Source organism: Sorex fumeus, unplaced genomic scaffold, assembly GCF_029834395.1.
Source record: "Sorex fumeus unplaced genomic scaffold, SorFum_2.1 ptg000030l, whole genome shotgun sequence".
Taxonomy (NCBI): Eukaryota; Metazoa; Chordata; class Mammalia; order Eulipotyphla; family Soricidae; genus Sorex; species Sorex fumeus.
This window is the reverse complement of record NW_026606087.1, coordinates 7,041,235-7,055,117: the sequence shown is the minus strand read 5'-3', so window position 1 is coordinate 7,055,117 and position 13,883 is coordinate 7,041,235. Positions and strand designations below refer to the sequence as shown.

At 41.3% G+C, this 13,883-nt stretch overlaps 1 protein-coding gene across 3 annotated transcripts; it reads right to left on the bottom strand.

Annotated features, from left to right (window-relative positions):
* Positions 1-8,458: 8,458 nt before the first annotated feature.
* ZBED5 (zinc finger BED-type containing 5) lies at positions 8,459-13,677 on the bottom strand. Of its 3 annotated transcripts, none has more exons than XM_056116161.1 (3): positions 13,489-13,677; positions 11,778-11,871; positions 8,459-11,527 (listed from the first exon to the last, which is right to left on the bottom strand). In XM_056116161.1, the coding sequence occupies exon 3, from the start codon at positions 10,607-10,609 to the stop codon at positions 8,525-8,527; it is 2,085 nt and encodes a 694-aa protein (XP_055972136.1). In that variant the 5' UTR covers positions 10,610-11,527; positions 11,778-11,871; positions 13,489-13,677; the 3' UTR covers positions 8,459-8,524. The 3 variants fall into 3 exon arrangements, with proteins under 3 accessions (XP_055972136.1, XP_055972138.1, XP_055972137.1); XM_056116163.1 differs by having other exon boundaries at positions 8,459-10,757; XM_056116162.1 differs by lacking the exon at positions 13,489-13,677 and adding an exon at positions 13,315-13,465.
* Positions 13,678-13,883: the final 206 nt, after the last annotated feature.

Below are 13,883 nucleotides of genomic sequence, written 5' to 3'. Positions count from 1 at the left end.
CCTGTAGAAGTTGTAACCGAATCCTTACTACCTCTCCTATTTAAGAACCACAAAAACAGGGGCTGGAGACAGTACAGAAGTGCTTGCCTTGCACTCACTTGACCTCAGATCAATTCCCCAGCACTGCATATGGTCTTCTGAGCACACCAGGAGTGAGCCCTAAATAAGTACTGATCACCTCCAGTATGTCCTCCCCCACCAAACCCAACACTTCTCATTATACTTGAAATAAAATGCTAATTCCTCAAATTAGCCTCTATGCCATAAGTAATCTTTCCTTTTTTGACAACTTTGATCATGTACACTTTGCTCTTTATTCTAGATTTCCTTGGGAGTTGCAGGGATTGAACCCAGGATTTTACTTATGCAAGATATCTGCTCTCCACTGAGTCATATTCCTAGGCCTTAACCTATTTCTTAAAATGTATCAAGACTTTTTCTTTTGGTGGGGGGCACATCTAGTGGTGCTCAGGAGTAATTCCTGTTGATACTTTGGTAATACTTTTAGTGCTGGGGATCTGAACTAGGATTATAGTCATTGCAACCACATGCAAGAGAAGTGCCTCACCTCTAGCACTATCTTTCAGGTCCTCAAATATACCAATCATATTCTGTATCAGGGTGTTTGCACTTGTCTTCCTGACATTTGAATTTTTCTTCCCCCAATCCTCCTTGACTGCCTCCTTATCAATCAGGCTTTAGCACAAATGTCATTTTTTTCTGGGAAGGGTTATTTGGTGGAGCACCTGATGGAGCTCAGGGGACTTTAGTGGTGCTGAAATTGAATGTAGCCAGTGGTGTGTAAGGCAAGTATCTAACTTCTATACTCTCTTTCAGATCCTAAATGTAGTTTTTTTTTTAAAAAGATATCCTCTGAGATTAGCCTAGTTAACTCTTCTTAACACTGACATTCAAATTCAGGTTTTTCTCTTTCTTTCTTTCTTTCTTCCTTCCTTCCTTCCTTCCTCCCTTCCTTCCTTCCTTCCTTCCTTCCTTCCTTTCTTTCTTTCTTTCTTTCTCTCTCTCTCTCTCTCTCTCTCTCTCTCTCTCTCTCTCTTAAACAGAGAGCTGAATAGTTTTCTTTTCACTAGATTGTAGTATTTTTGTTGTCTTGGGGTATACCTGGTGGTACTCAGGTATCATTCCTGGTGGGACTTGGGGGATAATATGCATTGTTGGCAATCAAACCTGGGTTGGCGGCATGCCCTACTCCACCGGCCCCTAGAACATAAATTATTAGAATAACGATATCCTTTAACCTTCCTTCCTACCCTCCCTCCCTCTCACATATAAAGCAACTGCTCTGTTGAGCTGTGTCTCTGGAGGAATCTTTTGTTGTTGTTGTTGTTGGGGGGAGGGTGTTGCTATGGATTTAAGTTTGATACTCTTTTTTACTATGTCTATGGAATTTTTGGAAGGTGAATCAAATTTAAGATTACCCGTTCAACCTGAAATCCAAACTTGTTTGGTGAAAGCTTTATTTTGCTTAAGGTTATTTATAAGAGAGCCATGTTAAAAGGGATGTGACATAATTTGCTTTGTCAACACATAACTCATTTGAGAAGTTAAACCAATCCTTTAGAAAATTTATTTATACTTTCAACAGAAAGCAATTTTCAAGATAGAAGTATACTTTGAATATTTTTCAATTTTGCTTTTGTTTTTGTGTCACACCTGGAGATGCTCAAGGGTTACTCCTGGCTCTGCATTCAGGAATTACTCTTGGCAGTACTTGGGAGACCATATGCGGTACTGGGGATCGAACCCTGGTCATCAGCATGCAAGGCAAATGCCCTACCCACTATACTAACATTCCAGCCTTACTTTTGAGTAGTTTTAAGAATACTCAAACTATTGCTGGCTGATTATTTCCCCTACAAAGTATTAAAAAACATTCCATTATACTTACCAGAAACTTCAGCAAGATATAATGAACAGATCTGCTTGCAGAGTGAATTATTAATTTGTTTCATAACCATTTCAGTTCAAGCAATAAAATTTATTATCAAGTTTTCCTCAGAGAAATGACATGTAGTGATATCAAATGTCAATATATGTTGACTTTACTCTTGGTCTATAAAAAATATCTAGTGACTTATAGTTTTGAATGTAACATTATGGCAGATGGTATTAGACTGTTAATTTGGGATGACACCAATGAAGCTAATTTTACCAAAACATTCTTGTAATATATGGCATTTTCTTAGACCACTGTTTAAGTTGACTTTGTAATGATAGAAAATACAATGTTAACTGTGTAAACAATATGGGCATCTTATTGGTCTAGGTAAAATACACAAAATAAAGGTAGGATAATCGATCAAGTGTAGTTCACTCAGGGATGTGGTTTAATTTTTCACTGGTTTGTGGGCTCTGCCCTCCTCTATGTATTAGTTTCATCCCTAAGCTGGTAGCTTGAGTGTCACCATAATTACAGGTCTCCAAGATATACAGGATATCTTTTAAGAGTGAGGAAACTTTCTCTAGTTAGGTTTAAATTTCCATCTATTTGACAAGAACTTTAGATCTCATTCTAGTTCAACCCTTTTCACTTAATAAATGAAGAAACTAAGGCCTAGAGGGGATGAACTTAGATCTAAGGCAGTTAATTAGCTGCAGAACACAAATCTCTTGACACCTTCTACAGAATTCTTTCCATCGTACTAATTAGCAGTGCAGTTATTTCAATTCTAAAAAAATGAAAGCAAATAACAAACATGCATAAGTTCCAGAGGCACCCATATTTACAAAGCTAGTGTGTTCTTTTAAGTATTGAAGGTGAACTTGGGTCCTGTGCATGCTGAGACCCAAGTGACCTGGGGGTCATTCCCAGTGATACTTGACCAACTATGCTAAACTTTATTTTTTGGGACCACACTGGGAGGTGCTCAGGGATCACTTCTGGTGATACTTAGGGGGCCACACTGTGGTGCTAGGGATCAACTGAAGACAGTTACATGCAAGGCAGGTGTCTTAACCCCTTATCTCCAGTCCACCAAACTTGCATTTTTAAAGTTTTTTTTTTTACTTTTCTTATTCATTTTTTATAATTTTATTTACTGAATCACTGTGAGAGCAGTTACAAAGCTTTTGGGTCTAAGGCTCGGTCATATAATGAAACACCCGTACCTTCACCAGTACTCATTCTCCACCACCAAAAACCCCAGTATACCCCCATCCCACACCCTCCCCCTACCTGTGGGGCAGATGATTTCCACATTACTCTCTCTCTACTTTGATCACATTCAATATTTCGACACCAGACCCACCATTATTATTTGAGATTTTACCCCAACACTCAGATCTGCTGAAAAGGCAACAGTAGACAATTTGTGTTCTATTGCTGGCTATGAATAACATATGATGTCGCGTGGCTGCAGTAGGACCATGTGATTTTGAAATTGTGAAATTTTAACACTTAAACCTAGAAGGATTTCTGCCAAAAATCACTGGGTTTCGAGATTTGCTCCTGAGTCTCTCGGACCATGGCTGTTGAGCAGCTTGATCAGGAGCCAGAAAGGCCATTTGTGGGCAATGACTTGGGGTCTTGTTGGGATGGGGAGACCAGGACCGGCTCCACCCCCATCCTGTGAGGCCCAACAAGTCTCGTCACTGTGGGCCCAGACCTTACTGTCGAATGGCCTCTGGAGGATGACGGCCACTGAGCGGCCAAGGGGGAGCAGGCGGAGGGACAACACCCTTTCCCCCCTGGGGTGGTCTGGCAACAGTAATCTACTGCGGGGTCTGGACGCATTTCTGCCTAAAGCCGCTGGGTTTTGAGATTTGTTTCTGAGTCACTGGGATCATGACCATTAAGCAGCTTGATCAGGAGCCAGAGAGGCCGTTCGTGGGTGATGATTTGGGATCTTGTTGGGGTGGGGAGGACAGGACCGGCTCCACCCCCATCCTGTGAGGCCCTGCGTGTCTCATCACTGGAGGCCCAAACCTGACTGTTCAGTGGCCTCTGAAGGATGGCGGCCACTGGGCCAACAGGGGGAACAGGCCAAGGCACGAAACCTATTCCCACCTGGGTTGGCCCAGCACCAGTAACCTACTGCAGGGACTGGATGCATTTATGCCAAAATCTGCTGGGTTTCGAGATTTGTTTCTGAGTCTCTGGGATCATGGCCATTAAGCAGTTCAATCAGGAACCAGAGAGGCCTTACCTCCAATTATATAGCCAAGACAGAGGTGGTTTGTGGGTGTGTTTCCCACATACCTAATTTTTGACTGTTTACTTTCTTGGTAAACTTTTCCCCAAGTTTTTGGGGTCTGGCCAAAGGCACAGCAGCAATTTTGGGGTATCTGGAAGTCTGAAGGCGCCATCAGGCTGCTGATGCACTCGCCTCACAGGTACAGAATGACCTGCTGGCGGCACCATACCTCCGGCATTTTTAAAGTTTTAAAGGGGAGCACACTAATGATGTTTTTGGAGTCTCTGGGAGTTAACCATGGTAATTATAGTAATCCTGATGTAGCCATTTTCAACTATACATGTCTACTATCCATCAGGTGCTAAAAGTTTTGTTCACACTAGTGATGTATTGCATACATAGATTAGTCTTGATAGGTTATAGTACAGGTGAGCAGTTGAGATCAAGAACCAAGTTCTTGGCACAGAAGAAGGGTCAGCACTAAAGAGGTTTAGTGGCAGATAAGAGGGTTCCCATTGAAATCTGGGCTTAAATGCAGGAATCTAGACTCTGAGATTAGGCAAAAAGAATTGGACAGCAAGCAACCATTTTGATTCTGGGCCTCACTCGGCTGAGTTCAGGGCTTATTTCTGGCTCTGTGATCAGGGATCACTCCTGGCAGTGCTCAGCAGACTATAATGGATACGAGGAATGGAACCTGGTTGGCTAGCTATGTACAAGGCAAATGCCCTACCTGCTATACTATTGCTCTGGTCCCTATGTTTTTATATTAAAATAAAGTCACATTTTGACATAGATGGATAATTTTGAAAAACCTAAAACAAAAAAACAAAAAAACCCTGGGATTTCAAAGAAATGTCCACATTTGAATAGGGAGTTTTAGCTTATGTTTGGCATATAATGCTGTTAGCAAATTTTTAAAGGCAATGACCACAAAAAGCATCATCTTGGAAAATACTCCCCACCATTCTTTTGGGGGGTCACACCTTCCAAAACTTGCTTGCTTTCCAATTCTTTCTGCCAAATCTCAATGTCTAGATTCCTGCATTTAAACCCAAGTTTTGATAGGAACCCTGTTCAGTGCTTAGTCTGGCAGTAGTCAAGGGACATATGGTGCTGGGGATCAATTCTGGGTCAGTGTTATGGTAGGCAAATATCTTTTCCATTGTTCTCTCTCTGGCCCAAAAGAAATCAAATTCTGTTTTTACTGTGTGACTTTTGGTAAATTAAAACATTATCTACTCCAATAAAATTGTTATAAACATTACTGATAATAAACATCTATGCTAAGGCACACAGCAGATAGATGATCCACGTTCACAACAAAAACATCAACTAGGCAGAATCTCCTGCCCCGGCATCAGGCTGTCTTCACCAGGGCCCCTTGGGGGGGGGGGTAGGTTGAGTTTCCCTCCAAGCAGAATCCCCGAAGCCAAAAAACCTCCAGAACCCAGCCACAGCCATGCTGAAGGCCACTCTCCATATGCTCGGACGAGCCTCATGCATGAAAGAATCAGCAGAGGAACCCAGGTATGCAGGACCTGTGGCTGAGATTTCCAAGCCTGCTCGGATGGGGAGTGAGCCTCCTCCACCCAGATTCCCAGTTTTCCAGTAGCTTGGCAGTCACACCCACTAATTGCCCCCAGTGCCATGTAATCTCATCAAAAGCCAAGATCCAGAGACTATAAAACAAAGCTCCCAGAAGAGAACTATGCAGTATTTCCTGGAGTGACCTCTTATACTCTAGCCCACTGATGTATCTAAAGCAGCACATTGTTTGGTTCTAACATACTTGTTTGTGTTTTTTTATATACAGAAATGGCCCCAGAATGAAACAGAACAACCTTCACACACTTCCCTCTTATTGTGATAGGAAGATGCTCACTGGTTGGGTGGGTGTTTGAATATTATCTGTAATGAACTATTGTGAACTACTTTATGAAAATAAAATGTATAAAAATCGCAAAAAACTCAGTATTAAAAATTGTTAGATCATCAATGTTATTTATAAACAATAAAACTCTTTAATGCAAAAAATCCCACAAAACATCAACTATGAGTGTAAAGAGTGTTGCCTATCAATGATATATTCATTTCTTATAATCTTTATTGGGGCTGGAGCGATAGCACAGCGGGTAGGGCGTTCGCCTTACAAGCGGCCAACATGGCCGACCCGAGTTCGATTCCTCCGCCCCTCTCGGAGAGCCCGGCAAGCTACCGAGAGTATTCGATATGCCAGACACAGTAACAACAAATTCTCCAATGGAGACGTTACTGGGCCCGCTCGAGCAAATCGACGATCAACGGGAGGGCCTTTACCTTACCTTTATAATCTTTATAGTAACTCTTCAAAAAGGGATTAATTTCAGGTCTATAAATAGGGTTCAGGAAGGTTTAAATGCTTAATGTTAGGGGTATAGTGGTGCCCAGCAGGTAAACCTCTATCCTTGGGGCGAGTGCTTCAGCAGCCTGATGGTGCCTTCAGGTTTCCTGATACCCCAAAATTGCCACTGTGCCTCTGGCTGGACCCCAACTTAGGACCAAGTTTCCCAAGAAACTAAATGGCCAAAAATTAGGTATGTGGGAGTTACGCCCACAAACCATCTCTGGCTCAGTAATATTAGCTAATTTATCAGTCTTGCTTCAGAGACCCATAAATAAATCTCAAAAGAGATCAAAATCAGACTCACAAATAAATCTTGGAAGAGAGCAGCATGCTGCAGAGATGACTCCCCACCCCTATGCTAGGCTGATTTCAACGCAGGTGTGTCCCTCCACATGCCCCAAATGAAGCCTGGTAATCACAAACCTACAGAACCCAATTGCCGCCAGGCTCAGACTTGTCTCTAGCCCCCAATGAATGAGAATGAATCCTCCAAAAAACTCAGGTATGTAGGACTAGTGACTGAAAACATCTAGGATTCAAGGGGTGGAGGATGGGCAACCTCCCCCAATCTCCCACCCCTTCAGTTTCCGTGGCAGCCACACCCACAAACTGCAAGGCATCATTTAAGTCCATTAACAGTCATGATTCAGAGACTCACAAATGAATCTCGGAAGAGTAGCAACTGCTGAGATACCTCCGGACCCCAAATATTTACAAATTTACAAATTCCATGAGCCATGGCCCCAACATCTCATACTATTCATAGCAAGCAAAACAAACTAAATTATTTAGTATCTGCCTGTGGGGCAGGAATGGACGGTGGTTGGAAAATTCAAAATAATGGTGCTGGGAAGGTGGTGAGTTTGGTGTTGAAATACTGAATGTAAACAAATATTGGGAGCAACCTATGAAAATAAAATTTAAAAAGGAAAAAAGAAATTATCAAACCAAAAGAAAAAAGCTTAATGTTAAATAGTTTAGTGGAACAGGTTACTGAACTTCGGCTTTCTATCATCTGCTTAGAGAAGGGAGGTATTCCTACTCCCAAAGTAGCTTTTTACTGTAAACACATAACGTTAACACTGAGTTGGTGACGAGTATTGTATGATTTCACATAAGTGTAGACAGGAAAGTCAATCAGAAATCTTTCCTAATATTCTGAGAATAAATTTATAGGGGTTTTGAGTCTAGTCATCTTTCAGAAAACCAAAGTCTTATTAATTTAGGACATGTGGAATTTGAAATAATTAAAATAACAACTTCCCCCCCAGTTCAAAATGAAACCAGTTATAGCATTCCTCAATAATTTCTGCTTAAGGGCCACAATGAATTCTAGGTAACAATAACTGAGCTAAAAACCAAAATTGGGGGATCAGAGGAATAGTTATAGTGGGTAAGGCATTTGACTTGCATGTGACCTATCTGGGTTTGATCCCTGGCCACCAGAAATAATTCATAAGTGCAGAGCTAAGAGAAACCCCTGAGCATTACCAGGTATGACCCAAAAAGCCAACCAAACAAAAAGGTTAGCAATCTATACAGAACCATTATATACAAATATAAGCCATCATACCCAATAATGAAAAATGTAACTGCATAATAGCGAAGGTGAATGTCACTGGGCATCATGAGAAAAACAGCTAAGTATTGTTTGGAAGCAGGTATGAGAAAGATCTTTGGACCCTAAAGGTACAGGGAATGGAAAAAAGTTTCATGTGACTGTAAAGTGACAAAGCAGATATGGACAGACTGGTTGGAATTTAGGACTTCTATATTGCTAAACATTTTCTGTCATGATCATGGGACACTTTGAAATCACAATGTAAAAAATACAAGTAATAATATACATTTACATTTTGATTTTCTTAAAATCTAACATAAAAAAAGAACTTTATTAAAAAACCCCAAATTCCAGAAATGAAATAAACCATCTTTTATTTTCTTTGTATTTGGTTAACAAGAGACATGCAAAACTCTTCAAATTTTAGTGAGAACAGTGTTTCTGTGTCTTTTTATCACATATCCGCTTAATATTAGGTGTAATATTGCTAAGTCGTATCCGCATATGAGGTGCAGCATCAAGTCTTTTCCTATATTTTGTTTTTGTTGCCGCATAATATGAAAATCCAGTTTCACACAGATGCATTGTAGCAAAAGGAAGTAGTACACGAACTGCACGCCTTGCAATGCTGGGGTACTCTTGAACGAGGCTACTCCAAAAGTCATTTAGTGAAAGTTCACTGAAATTCTGTTTTACTTGAGAATCAGATGTTAAATCAATAAGGTTCTCATAGTCCCGTGCTACCAATGAGGCTGGTTTAACAGTTATAGTAAAAGGGTTTCTAACCCAAGCATTACTGTCATTTGCTACTGGAAAATATTTTAATAGGGTAGAGCGCAAGCCCCTTAGATGCTGCACAATAGCACTACAGATTTCCTTATCAACTGTAGAATTAATTTCAGTCACAAAGTCACTGAGTGTAGGGAAACAATCAAAGTTTTCTTCTTCTACAGATGATGACCAAAACTCCAATTTCCTTAACAATGATGACATTTTATCAAATACTGTAAAAACTGTCACATTTTTCCCTTGCATTGACAGATTAGCCTCATTTAATTTAGTAAAAATATCTGCAAGATATGCAAGTCTTAGCAGCCAAGATGAATTTGTTAAACAATCAGATAGCCGGAATGCAGAATCTATGTAAACCAATAGTTCACGCCTAAGCTCAAAAAGTTTTACAAGAACTTTCCCTCGAGAAAGCCACCTCACCTCTGTATTAAGAAAAAGTGCTGTATGCTGAGCACCCATTTCTTCAGATAAAATTTTTAGTAATCTGGATTGATGGGGTCGAGCTTTAATATAATTGATGATTTGTACTGACTGATCTAGCACGTTTTTCAGAGATGTAGGCATTACTTTTACTGCTAGTGCTTGTCGATATAACAGACAGTGATGACTGGTGCTTCCAGGAGCCACGTATTTTATCAAGGTGACAGCCTCAGAAATTTTTCCATCCATTGCCCTAGAAGCATCACTACAAACATCAACACATTTTTCCCATTCAATTTCATGTTTCTGCATAAAACTGTTGATACAGTTAAAAATTTCTTCACCAGTGGCATTACTCTGCAAAGACTCACATAAGAGCAGATCTTCCTCAATCGACTTATTAAACCTATACCGAACAAACACAAGCAGTACAGCAAGTCCTGAAACATCAGCCGATTCATCTAGCTGCAGTGAATACCCATCACAAATTTTCAATCTACAAACAAGCTCTTCTTCAATGTCAGCAGCCAGATCCTTTATTCGACGTGCAACAGTGCTGTTTGAAAGTTGTACTGCATCTATTTTTTTACTATACTGTTCATCAAACATCCTCATCACAACATCTTTCGCACAGGGCTTGATAAGCAATTCTCCAATAGTATGAGCCTCTCCACTGAGGGCTATATGATAACTTACATTATATGATGCCTCTGTAGCACTTTCATTATCTGTACTGATAATTTTAGGTACTGGAGGTTTATTATTTTCAGGTGAATCAAGATGTTGCTTGAAAAAGCTTATGTCTTTGTCCTTATGTGCAGCATGCTTTGTTTCTAAATGTCTTCGAAGCTTACTAGGGGCCAAAGAACTGTTGGATAAAATTTTCTTACATAATACACACTGAGCATGAGGCGCATCCCTATTTCCAAAGTAAGTAAATCCAAAAGACAAATAACTCTCATCATATTTTCTTCTCTTTGGTTTCTTACTAAATGATGTTATTTTGCTGGAATTGGACATAAATTTGACTCTGGAGAGCTCACCTTCTGAGTTTTTAGAAACTGAAGGCTGCAGCTGTTCACCTTCATTTTGTAATATTCCAACCTTTTGATCATTTGATTCAGACACAATTTGATAACAGAAAGATTCAACTTCTTGTTTAAGACTTCCCTGTTTCAGCAACAGATCCATAGGCAATGTATTTGTAGTACAAAACACGGTTAATTTAAGATAGACATAGAGTACCACAAATGTGTTGGAATTGTAAGATAGGCTACAGAGGCAAGAAGTAATCATCAAAGAGATGATATACAGCAACACATCAGTTAATTAGCAAATGCTGCCAATGAATCAATATGCAGTTGGAACATCACAGTTCATTATTTGGGTTATCAGGTGATCTCTCATGTGATTTACTGGTGCTCTTAGGTATGGCACACCTTTGCTTATCACATAAAAATAAAATTATCACATAAAAAATAAAAACTATACAAATTATTTTAGTAGTCTTAAGTATAAAATTAAACTATAAGGAAAAGTTGTTCGCCTCAATACTTCTCAGAACACTTATTAAAGAATATTAATACTGCACACATTTTAATAACTGTCTAGTTAAGAAATAACCAAGAGTTGGTTATTTTAAAGTAAAGGACCTTAAAATAGTTTGCATGACAGAGGTTGGCAAACTTCTCCTGTAAAGGTCTTAGAGTCAGTATTTTTTTTTCTCCACGAGCCTGATAACCTCTGCTGCAACTAGTAAACTCTGTAGGATGGCTTCATGGACAATGTATGAAAGAACAAAACCCAATAATGTTCCAGAAAGTCTCTACATATGAAAAGAGATGTGTCACAATTTGCCAGTCCTTCTTATGGTATATAGTACCCTGGAATATCTTTTACCTTTCTGATACCTACTGTCATTAGATACATTACTGTTGTTACTACTGTTGCATCCGGAGGTTCTTATAAGGGCTAGCAACTATTCTGTCTAAGCTCTACTAAAAAACACAAACTCAGTTTAAAGTTTCATAACACAGACAATTCTATTGTATTCTAAATACTGTGGATTAACCTTTAAAAATAAACCGTAGATCAAAAGTTATTCCTTTAAAATTACATATTTATGTTATACAAATTAAGACATAAAGCAATTTAAATTTATTTTACTGATTACTCTGTATCCCATTACACTAGAGATGACGATTTAACCAGGACCTAAAAGAAAACATAAATTCTCATTTTAATAGGCTTATTTCTCATATATAATAACAATAATGAATAATTAAATGGAAGGACAATGCCAATTTTAGGATATGTAAAAATTCTATTAACTTCATAAATGAAAGTATTCAAATATATCTAATTTTTAACTTTAAACCTTGTGATTTTGCTACGGTATAAGGCTTTGTATTCTCAGATTCTGAATTGAAATGCTTTTCCTATTAGTAGCTAGAAGGATAGATACCTGAATTTCCATCTGTAATCACACTGGCAGCTTGAAATGCACTCTTCAAAATAAAAGAATTAAAGGATGGGGTGAAAAGGACGTAACCAAATGCCTAGAAACAAGAAAGATTAAAATTGGACATCGCAAAAAGAAGAAACATTTGATACTGTTTATTAAAAATTGTTTAGATTCAGGCAATGTAGATCCTTCACTGCAGTGCAGACCTTTGAATAAAATAGAAGATGCCCTGCTGTGTAAAACCTCAGTATTTTCTTCCATTTTAACATCCAGGTAATTCATTGTTTTGAGATGCTTCCCCAACCCAACCCAACCCACTGACTTCATGGAAGTGGGGGGGGGGGGGGGTAGACTTACAAGAGGAAATCTAATGTTCAAAAGTATAGCCACATCTTAATGTTTCTAATATTCCGCATTAAGAGTAAGGAAATGAAATGACGATTTCAAAATGGAATTATAGGTGTTATATGAAACATGCTCTTTGGCTATAACGATTTATTTATTTTTTACCCAAGTTCCAAAATGTCAATGAGTGTGTGTGTATATATATATACATATACATATATATATACACACACACACATACTAAGTGACCATTGTTTACTATGTGCCAGTTAATGGCTAAACTCATCAGTTTCTCTCACTGAATCCTCAAAACAAATAGCATCAGGGAATAGCAATAAGCACCGCCCTTCTTCTCCCCCCAACCCCCCCATCGCGATGAATGAACAGACACAGAGGGAAAAACTGAATCCCCAAAGTTCCACAGCCCTGGCCTTGTTCTGAAAGACTCTCATTTCCAAAGAACTGAGTGATCTGGTACCAACGCTCAGGTCGTGCATCGGACAAAGGATTACAAGGGGTTACTATGGCCAGAAAGTGGACTCTGTCGAAGCGGGCAGCTGCGAGGGCTCCCTTCTTCATTAACAGAAGCCAAAGGACTCCCTGCCAGATTCTCTTTCCCATCCCCATTGGAACGTGTCTGCAGAAAGCTTTGGGGGAGAAGGGTGCTGCTGGGGGACTTAAAACTCAGGGATCCTCCTTTTAAGGTGGAAGAGGGATCGCTTTCCTCTCAGGAAGCACCTCACACCTACTTCTTCAGAGATGTCCCCGCCCCCCACTCTCTCTAGGACAGAGTCTGGGGACCCTAGAGAGAGACGTTTCTATGGCACTCCCAGAAAAGGGGGCCCCCTCGTCTCCTCTCCCGGAAACACTGGCCGCTGACACAATCCTTTCACCAGCACCCCCTCCTCCTTCCCCCGTGCCAGCGCTGAACAACGCCCTTGGGGGGCAGGAAGGTGGTGGCAGCGCTGCCCAGTCAGAAAGCGGGAACAAAGGGCGATGGGTGTGGACGCCTGGGTCGGCTCCTAACTGCAGTGCGGTCCAGCGGCCACCTCGCCGGGCGGCCCCGGGCCTCCAGCGCCAGGTCCGCAGCTGCCACAGCTGGAGCCCGGCCCCCACCCTCGCCTCGGAACTCTTCTCTCGCGTCCCCGGGCGGCCGGCTGGCCATCACCCGAAAACGTCTCTGCACCCTCACGTTAAATGTCCACTTCATCTCCACGCGTGCTGGGGTGAACGGTGTTGGTGGCCGCTGCGCTGCACGAGCAGCGCCGCCGTCCCCTGCGGGGCTGCGGCCGCCATTTTACAGAGATGCAGGCAGCGGCCATTTCAGAGCGCACCACTCAGCCTCCGGGGCGACTCTGGTCCTCACCTTCACCGAGGCCTGAACAGGGTCAAGAGCCAGTCGTCGCGGACTGGGGGGTGGGGGAGGGGAGGGATGGAGAGAGAGAGAGAGCGAGAGAGAAAGGGAGGAGGGGAATGAAAAAACAAAACAGGAAAGGATTTGGGGACAGGGTGATGCGCTCAGCTCAGGGACAATCGCCTGGGCCACCTCCACAGAGCTCCGATTCTCCGCGGGCGCGGGTCTGGTCTGAGGAAAAAAAATTTACTAGTAAGGGGACAGCCGAACCTACAAGTCCGGGAGCGACTTCGCCGTCCGCCAATCAGCGCAAGAGTCACTCCCCGCCGCCAATCGCCGCAGAGCAGAGGGGCGGGACTGACGGGAAAGGACCAAGTTCGGTTGCGGCAAGACCGCGCCGAATTCGG

Coding starts and splice junctions, on each gene's coding strand:
- ZBED5 (XM_056116161.1), bottom strand. CDS start 10,609: ATGATTACTTCTTGCCTCTGTAGCCTATCTTACAATTCCAACACATTT.